Source organism: Epargyreus clarus, unplaced genomic scaffold, assembly GCF_041222505.1.
Source record: "Epargyreus clarus isolate Ecla_fem2 unplaced genomic scaffold, WU_Ecla_fem_2.2 ptg000029l, whole genome shotgun sequence".
Taxonomy (NCBI): domain Eukaryota; kingdom Metazoa; phylum Arthropoda; class Insecta; order Lepidoptera; family Hesperiidae; genus Epargyreus; species Epargyreus clarus.
In genome coordinates, this window is record NW_027332235.1 from 11,186,291 (window position 1) to 11,197,011 (window position 10,721).

A 10,721-nucleotide genomic window follows, 5' to 3' on the forward strand; every position below is an offset into this window, starting at 1 on the left:
AGGAACAAGGACGCACTTATTTATCCCCCTCCGAAAAATCAACCCCGTAGAGGGTAAAATAAGGGTTAAAAATTAATTTGAACAATCGTCAATTTTGAAGCAAACTCTATGAAATTTTTTATCAGGCTTGTTGGATAAAAATAATGAAATGCTACCTCTAACGAGGTAAAATATTGACCGAAACTTTGATTTACTGAAGCTATATATTTTATAGACCGTAAATAGTGATTTTTTTCGCGAAATAGTAATACGTTTTAAAAAAGTTAACCAAACCTATCGAGTAGGGTGTCAAAATAAAGGAAATTAAGAGGAGATTACACATACATTATATAATATATCTTATATATAAAATTCTCGTGTTAGTTACCGTACTCCTCCGAAACGGCTTCACCGATTTTCACCAATTTTTACATACATATTCAGTAGGTCTGAGAATCGGCCACTATCTATTTTTTTTACACCTAAGTGATAAGGGTTGTTCATCCTTAACATTTTTTTATTTATATGGCAACACAACGTTTTCCGGGTCAGCTAGTACATATATACTCGTATATACACATCGAGATGACTGTCTGACTAAATGAGTGAGTTGCTGTGCCAGAGAACACTACGAGGATAAAATAGGATAATATTGTTTGAACATCTTTTGTTTTTGAAGCAGACACCTACTATGAAACTTTGTATTTGGCTTTCTGGATAAAAATAATGAAACGCCTATTTCACTGCTTTTGGAAATTTTACTTCAGCCTTTTTGGTGCAGTCGGGTTTTTGATTTTTTAAATTAATTACTTGTTTATTTTATGAAAATGAAGTATGAAATTTGAATGCAGTGTATCTCTGGAAAGGTGAAAGGAAATCAACCACCGAAACGTGGTTGGGTGAGGACGCCGGCTGACTGACATGAGGCGACTATGAAATCTCAGTGGCAACACATTTGTTATTGGCTTTAGGTAGAACGCCTGTTATATATAGAGTTGGTTAGAAAATATCATGAGCTATAAGAACTACCCATTAGGTAGCCTTCTCATTTGCTATTCGACTTATAAGTATAACCTGATAAGTAGTTACGGGCCTCGATCTTTCTAATAAACTCAAATAGGATTAGTTGTACCTGAAGTTGATCACAAGTACATTGTTGCCCTTGAGGATTAAGTTGGAACACCTAATGTACGTGTTTTTACCTTGCCACATCCTTAAAACCAGACCACATCCACTTTACACTGCTATTTTCAGTCAAAAATATGTATGACTGTTGCATCCAAAGTCAAATCACGAAGGGTTCTACCACCTTTCATGTTTGTTTAAATGAACAGTTTAAACGAAAAACTTTTTAAACAAGTCTGGCAAATTTCGTCAACCTTTAAAATATTCATGTTGCAGTTTCGCTCAAAACTTTTGCACTGAATTTCCTCGGCAAATGTCAAAATAATCCAAAAATGTCTGACGAACGCTGCGTCTATACTGTTGCTATACTATTTCGTTTTTCCCAGAACATTCACCTCTAAATGGGATTCAGAGATGACAACGGGCTCTCATTTCTCGTTACTTCTTTTCTATTTTATTACTTGCTACACCCTGCAATGTCGGAGATTGTTTGTTCTGTAAAATTACTTTTATCTTTTAGGTGTCAAGAAAAAGGGAGGAAATAACTTTAGTTGTAATAAAAGAGCGCAGAGACCTGCTTGTGTAGATGTTAACCTGTCCAGAAAATTAAGCAACTGATTGGAAGAATTGGATGGGTGTTCGATAGTGGCTTTTCATAATACGCTTTCTTTTCTGTATCTGCATTGAAGTAGTGCGCGCTCAATATCATTCCTAATTTTTGTGAAGACAGCAGGTTTTACGGTCGTTGTAACCTTCAATTTTCTTTCCTTCTTCTCTATGATGAGATCTACGTCTAACACTTTACAAACTTGTGTTAGATATTCCATATTATATTCATTTTCACTATACCAGACCTCCTAGATATTCACAATTCGTAGCAGCTAAGTGTTTACTATGAAACACACAGCACAGCAGTATACGGAATCGCCGTATACTGCTGTGTTCAATAGTAAACATTAACTTTTGACTTATATTTAATTCAAACAACAAATAAGACATATTTTAAATAAGCTAACCTTATTTCTAGACACGCCAAAATCCAGAGGCCGAACGTAACATTTGTCATGAGTTTTAATCCTCAGAAAACGTCGAAACAAGCTTCAAAATTGACAAATTCTTTTGTTTCCTGAGGTTTGTCTACTTCTTTTTTGTCTTCTCGAAGCTGTTCGCATGACACCGTTTTGTGTTCACATCTCATTCGTCCTGTTTGTTCTTTGTTTTGTTTTTCGCTTCCTGTCCTGTTGGCGGTTATTTGTTCTGAACAAAGAACATTTCTCAGCGGTTATTTCTTTATTGTGGAGATTTTAAAGCATTTACTATTCTTCTGTTTCAGTGCTTCGAAATTTTGCTTTAAAGGGTTTGCTTTTAAAGGTTTGGATACGTCCTATTTGGAAATGTTCTATTATTTTAATATTTTTTTTTCGCTGTAACACTAAATAATTACTTTTATTTATATACATTTGTTAGTTTCTATGTATGAGAAGGTCAAATTGTAAATGAGTTTTAAAACAGGCAACCCCAACCAAATGACTTGAAATTTTGCATTTAAGTCTGGTTTCACTGGAAATGTTTGATTAGTTGATTTGCTTAGTTGCTTCATTTTTTTAAACATAATTTTAAACTTACTGCATATCAAGTGGGGATCATACAAAAAGTACACATAGAAAATCTCAAAGAAAAAATCAGTAACATTATAAAAACCACACCGAAAATCACAACTTTGAACACAACCTATTTCCAATAATCCATAAAGTTACCGTTGAAACATATCACGAACTACATCAGCTTTAAGTGACTAAGGCAGTTCGTACACAAGGCAAGCAACAGGTGGCAATAAAACAAATAAATAATATTTCACGTCCACTAATATCACCGTTTACAGATAAGATCGAGGCTTTGTTATTTTGATGTTGCTTCTTCAGTGTTTCTATTAAAACAAAATGTGAAATATTGCTTCTTTGCGTGTTACTAATTTGTACTCGTAGATGAATGTAGATTTGTTTGAAGGTTTGAACCCTTTGTGGTTCAACTCCAGAGTCACCACCGCTACCCCTATTTCTGCCAAAACCAGCAGTATTACATGTTGTTGTGCTCCGGTTTGAAGAGTGTGGTAAGGTAGATACTCATTCGAGGGTTCCTCTGTGCTGGAATTTGAACTCAATCGTTAATAGTTGGTGGTAAATGTACTGAATAAAAATTCTAATGCTTTCTATTTCGAGTATCTACGCTACCATGCCTATATCATTAGTTTCAACGGATGGATCATTTTCACACATCACGGATCTGCATCTGTGGCGTCATATCTAGATGATTTGATCATTCATATCCCCATGTGTAAACCGCCTTATTAGTCTTATCATTCCATTTTCAGTAAAGACATCGTATGGATACTGTCATCCAAAAATCTCGTTATGGTCGTACGTGGTTCCGTTACCTACATTAGAAGATGTGGAAACAATCTTTCTTCACGACAAAATCGACTTCCAGAAGGAACTCACTGTGAATGGATAAGCGATATGCGAACATCTTAGCTAAATGTAGCTTTGGCCGAAGTAGTACAATATTATCAATTTCGCTATTTTTTAGTATGACAAATGTGTAGCTCATGGTAAATTTTATAACATCCTTTGTCAATAATCAACCCATTTAATTCAGTTTTGCTCAATAATATGATAAGAAATAAATCATTATTAGCTAAAATGATGAAAGAAAAATTATCCGAGATAACCTAAACGCATATAAGGTATTTAAGAAAATGTTTTAAGTGTGTGAACTCTACTAATATGCACTTGGTCAGTGCAGTGTACAATTCCCTAATTAAGTATACAAACGACTTGTTGTCCATTATTTTATGTTTATTTTTCTTAAAATTATACTTAATAATATTTATTAAACTCAGTATCTCATTCAAATTCAAATTCTTTATTTGCTAGAACATAGTTATTACACTGATATTATGTACATATTACAGTCCAGTGTGTTCTACCTGTATGAGGTTTGCAAAAATTCAACAAAATTATATAAAACATAAATTAAAATTTGTTAATAATTGAATTATAATACCTGAATGGCATTAGTGGTACAGGATCCCTAGTATAGTTTTCATCATTTATTAATAACAAGCTGATTTTTCGTGAGTAGCTTCGTTTCGACAAGACGCCCAACATTTTTCCTTACAGCAATGTTGGTAAATGGTAGCTTGATGGGGCAGCAAGGATAAAATATGTTGACCGGACGAATTCTAAAAATTTATTACTAACCAAATTTTTCTTTGTTAATTATCAAGATAATTATTTAAATAACGTGAAAAAATATTTGTCCTACAAAATATAAGGTTTTTATTAAGGCGTCCCCCCTCTCCAACATGTATCATAAACAAGGTCATGAAAAATAATTACTAACCAGCTGATTTTTTTTTTATTGGCTGTCTACCATTTACATAGTCTACCATGCACATTGTCCTACAAATTACATGGTATGTCATCTCGGACCTACACTTAAAAGTTGTAGTACTAATACTTAATGTAAAAATAATTAGTATCAAGCTGAGTGTTCCAGAATAGCTTCGTTTCAATGAGACGCCCAACAAATTCTCGTACGAAAGTTCTCGATTGTGGTTTATAACTAAAATAATAGGGATGAAATATGTTGATTTGACGAATCAAAAAAAAAATATTACTAACCGAATTTTTTTTTATTAATTATCGAGACAATTATCTAAATAACGTGAAAAAATATTTGTCCTACAAAATATAAGGTTTTTTTTAAGGCGTCCCCCCTCTCCAACATGTATCATAAACAAGGTCATGAAAAATAATTACTAACCAGCTGATTTTTTTTTATTAGCTGTCTAACATTTACACAGCTTACTACCCACATTGTCCTACAAATTGCGAAGTACGTTATTCCAGTCCGCCAGTTTTATAGTTTATTTATATTATATTATAGTTAAATTACAAATCTTGTAGGATTAATAAAAGTTACCCTTTTTTTTGTAGGACATTGTTTTATTTAGATAAAAATTATATTATCCTATCACGTGATACCTTTGTCCTACAGTTACTAATAAAAAAAATAATCCTGCGGAATTAACATCTTTTCAGCGTAGGTCCGAGATGACATACCATGCAATTTGTAGGACAATGTGCATGGTAGACTATGTAAATGGTAGACAGCCAATAAAAAAAAAATCAGCTGGTTAGTAATTATTTTTCATGACCTTGTTTATGATACATGTTGGAGAGGGGGGACGCCTTAATAAAAACCTTATATTTTGTAGGACAAATATTTTTTCACGTTATTTAAATAATTATCTTGATAATTAACAAAGAAAAATTTGGTTAGTAATAAATTTTTAGAATTCGTCCGGTCAACATATTTTATCCTTGCTGCCCCATCAAGCTACCATTTACCAACATTGCTGTAAGGAAAAATGTTGGGCGTCTTGTCGAAACGAAGCTACTCACGAAAAATCAGCTTGTTATTAATAAATGATGAAAACTATACTAGGGATCCTGTACTATAGTCGATTAATAATAATAATTATATAAGCATCAAGCATAATAAGGTTAAATAATTACATGTCAAGAAAATAATACCAAATAGTTAAATACAATAAAATTAAATGTGGATAGCTTAAATGTCAGTTTAAAATAAAACATTATTTTTACAAATGTCCTTTAAATACCTCGCTACTCGTTACTCGCTCACAGTGAAGCACCAGCCGTAATCGATTTGCATGTATATAGCATTCTTTCCGAATATTTGCATTTCACGACACCTATTGGTGCACAACGATCAGATTGGATCTGATAATAGAGCTGTTTGGAATGAGTATGACGTTTGGCAATGGAAGCTTTTGTCAAAAATGGAGGCGATTATGTTATGGAGATCATTGTAAAGCGGTTTATACTGTAGTATTATGATATTTTCTGGAAGTATACCAATTTCCGTTCTTTTAACGGCCTGTGAGTTGAAAATACAAGTAAAATGTAAGTGATCGATTTTTAGACCGTTTTAAGAAAACCTCTTGTGGACTATTCGTAAGTAGGTTTTCACATCATTTTATTAATAATAATAATAATATTCTTTATTGTACCCAATATAGTAAACAAAAATAAAAACATACAATTTAGGACGATACAAAAGGCGGCCTTATCGCTAACACAGCGATTTCTTCCAGGCAACCTTAGGGTGAGGAGTTAAAGAGGGGATGAATTAAAAGAATAGGTAGGGTGCAAATAAATGTTATTTTAAATACTACTTAATACATAAAATCAAGTGTAAATTTATTAAGTGTGTTACTGAGGTTATAAAGGCTTAGTACATCGCTTGTGGAGATGTAATATGTATGTAAAATGGATTCTACCACCATTATTTGTGTTCGATTAATTTATAAACATGAACAAAAACTTTCAAATATAATATATTTTATCTATACCCGCACATATTTTATAGCTACAATTTGACTTATAAAACATTTTCTATTTAAAATAATTCAGTTCAGTATTTTATATAATTTTATTACTTCAGAACTATTAAGCATCGATGCAGACTTACAAGGAATAATAAATAGATTTCATTTCAGTAAGTAACGACTACTACAACTGCTATTCATAAAACGGTTAAGTTTCTAATAAACTTTTAATTAATCCCGAGACAGACAGTGTCACTAAAATTTTTAATATTGGACAAGAATGCTGTATCCATACAAATCGGTTACGTGTTCGTCGTAAGTCGTCCGTGACTTGGAGAATGTCCCGTGATGTGGATTTACATGTGTTATAATGTCACGGGAACTGAACGTGTGTAGCTTTTTCTATATAAAAAGTATTAAAATAAATTAAGGTATTTTTCTTTAATAAAATATAAGTTACGTTTTTCGTTGTAGTATGGTTGTTTAATCTTTGACAAATAGGTAAAATACTGTTAAAGCATCATAAAAGCTTTGTTGGTATTAATTCAGAAATTATCTTTTCGTATATTATTAAGTAATTTTTTTCGTATAAAAATTTAGGTTACTTGTTATCGGTGTAGTTAAAATAGGAGAATGTTTTGACAACGTAAATGGTCTTCAAATCACTTTTTCAATTTAGTGAGTGATATTAAAATACTATCAAAACATATTATTACAATAGTTCAGGAACCGCTAATATTTTTAAACATACGTATGTTCAACGTACAGACAAATTGCTTACATTTTTAATATCGGAGAAGAATGTTATATCCATGCAAATCGGTTACGTGTCCGCCGCAAGTCACGCGTGACGCGGAGAATGTCCCGTGATGTGGATTTACATGTGTTATAATGTCACGGGAAATGGGATGTAATGGTTTTTGGATGACACTTACCTACTTTGTTGTACGTCGGAAAAGATTACGTTATTAGTAATGGGTGAAAGTTATCGTGAAATATACGTATTGTACCTATCATGGACTATTTTAGGTGAAATGTTGTTGTATCATATATATGGAACGTATTATTATGGAAAAGATGATTGCATGTAATCGTTTCTTTTTATGCCATATCTTCAATGAAATACCTTAAAAAGTGGTGATAAGCTATTGACGTTCAAAAAGAGTTCTGTTGAAGCAATTTCTAGACAACAACATGCTGACATTATATTTTTTGACGTCTATTTTGGGCGTGTGTGTGTAAATTACCTTTTATGTGTGAATGTTTTAGTTATTAAAAACACTTAATCTTAAAAAAAACACAATCAATGTAACTTTTTTAATAAAGTATTAAATCCAAAATAGTTTTTATATGAACTTCATGTAAATAAAAATGCTTTCATTTTAAGATTACATTATTTATGCACCAAATCATACAAAAGTAGAAGATGAGAAAATACATACATTTTACGAGCATATAACATGATTTAAAATTTGGTTATTTCAGCTGCTACATAATTCTGTGGTTTTAGTGAACTTTTTTGTTGAACTGCAATTCTGGTGCATATTTAAATATGCATGTGGTGATCTCGTTCCCAAGGAAGCAAGGATTCTCGTGTTGGTGGTTAACCTGGAAATTTAATATTAGTTTAGAGGTGGTGGAAGCTTCATAGTTCAACTGCTGTAGCGTGCCGTAAATTTTGAGGGATCCGTAAGAAACCACAAACAACCTCATAGGATCACAGACATTTTACTCCGAAACTTCTGGACCAAATGAGTTAAATATTTTATTGGTACTTATATGCTTTTCCGTGATTCAAAGGCCAACAAAATTTGGCATTTACAGTTGAAATACATAGCACATATTAGTAGAAATGAAAAATCAAAGGAAGATCACAATTCTCTTCAGAGTAGTCTAAAGTCTTTGTAATTGCATTTATCTAGAGCTCAATTCTCACATCTAAATCAAATCAATTAATTTATGGATTAGGTCATTGTTACTTGTTAAATAATTTCGTTGCATAGTCTGCCACCTAGTAGCTTACAAATATTCGTCTTAACAAATTCCTCTCTATTGTAATTATCTTAATTCATTTGAATATAAAATAAACCTCGCCTCCTTATCGCAGTTTTCAGAGACAGTCTTCATGTGCATCAACTTCTTTGTATTTGTGACCACGAGAGGCATTACTGCCGTCATGAACCCCACTTTTGAATACTTGTTGTTACTGACGACGCCGATCTGTGAAACAGTAAGTAAGAGTTAGACATACATAAAAGGAGCCAGTCGTATTTCTCAGGATATTTACCCATCAACATTCATTAGCTAAGAACTCATAAATAGACCTCAAGATATATAACCCAACGGTTTCACATTGATTTTTCATTGATATTATTTTTCATTTAACAGTAAGAAAAGCTGTAGGCTGCCACATAGGTACTGATCGATAGGTCGGTCAAGGATCGATCATTCAATGTGGATCGTCTGTTATTACCTGCACAAAGTGGTTGGTTCCATTAGTAGACGACAGAATGAATTGCGCCGGTTGTCAATTTATCTACTTTTTGCTAACCAAAGATCGAAATATAGGTTGATATTGTCAATTTTCGAACTTTGGTAAGAAAAACATTCCATAGATTGATTGTTAAAAGCGGACGTTACTCGAATTTCAATGTTCTTACCCACGTTCTCCTCTGATTACATTTTATAAGATTAATCAACACCATGGATCGACAATCGATCGTATATTCTGTGAGCATCTTCTTAGATTATCTCAAAACGTTTTAACATTTACATTAATTGTATACAAAATGTCCATGCAAATCAAAACGTGAGCTACAGGCGAGTAATTTCGTGCATCGGAAAGCACGTAAATTGTCGGTTCCGGTGCCATTGATAGCACGAGCTGTTGCAACCTCGGCGTCAAACGTTTGGCTGTTTGATCACCCAATCATGTCAAACGTTTGACTATTTGATCAACCAATCATGTAAAATAGCGACGAAATAGTAAGCTATGTTAAAGATACTAATCGAAGTAGAACCTCAGTGCTTCTACTTCAGCACAATCGCTATTTCTGCCTTATAACAGCAGTGTTAAGTGCTGCTATGTTCTGGTTTGAAGAGTGTGGTAAAAGTGACATACTTTTCTGTGGCCAACCTGGGATAAGAATGTAACCTTATCTGGGATTGATTACGAATGTTCATGGACGGTAATCAATCATGTAAAATGGCGACGAAATACACTAGTAATCATGAAATCAATCAATGAAGGTAGGTTCGACGCAGGAGGCTACTGCCATACCTATTTCTAAATTAAGGTTCAGGACCGCTCTGTTCTGGTTTGTTGAGTGTGATAAGGGAGAAATACTTATCTGAGGCTTATTCCTCACGGGTAGCAACGTATTTGACCAATCTCGGGTAGAAATCTAATCTTATCTGGGTTTGATCCCAATTTCATGGGCGGCAGTAGCCACTTACCATCAGCTCGTTTGCTATTTCAACATTATAAAAAAAGAAATCAATAGTAACCTTCTCCAGTAAACACTTCAGGATGCAGGAGGACTTCTCAGGATAGGGCGGGTCCTTGCGAAGGTTCTCCAGGTCAGCTTCAGTTCCATTCACACTGGTCATGCAACTCCTTGCTGCAGAGGTCAGGGTTTTATGGACCACTGCTATTATTGGATTTTCTGGAAAAATGGAAAGAAATAAGTCAAATTCTATATTGGATATTATTAGTAAGTAAAAATATCGAAGCCATTTTTTTAAATATAACATTTGAATACCACTTATAACTTCTCCTCATTGTGATGTTAGTTACAATACATCGACAACAGCGACGCTTACAATCAGGTCGACTGCATGATGGTTTGATACTCCGAGCATAAAAATATAATCTTGTCTCATTACGTGAAAGTGAAAGTTGAAGTTGGTAGAACCCTTTTTGATTTGACTCCAGCGGCACCACCGCCACACCTATTTCTGCCTAACAGCAGTGCTAAACGATACTGTGTTCTGGTTTTAAAGGTGTAGTAAGGGAGAGATACTTTTCCCAGGCGTTCCAGCTTAGTTCTCAGGGGTAGCGGCGTATCTGTGGCCGACCTCAGGCAGGAAAATCGAATTCTATCTGGGGTTGATTTCAGATGTCCATGGGTAGCAGCAGATTACCATCAGGTGGACTGCATGCTCGTCTGCTACTCCTATTTTATATAAAAAAAAAAGAAAA

General features: G+C 33.6%; 1 protein-coding gene across 1 annotated transcript; it reads right to left on the reverse strand.

The window, feature by feature from the left end:
- Window positions 1-8,026: 8,026 nt before the first annotated feature.
- Window positions 8,027-10,180, reverse strand: Obp3 (odorant-binding protein 3). Its single transcript, XM_073089626.1, has 3 exons — window positions 10,028-10,180; window positions 8,615-8,740; window positions 8,027-8,128 (listed from the first exon to the last, which is right to left on the reverse strand). The coding sequence occupies exons 1-3, from the start codon at window positions 10,127-10,129 to the stop codon at window positions 8,027-8,029; spliced, it is 330 nt and encodes a 109-aa protein (XP_072945727.1). The 5' UTR covers window positions 10,130-10,180.
- Window positions 10,181-10,721: the final 541 nt, after the last annotated feature.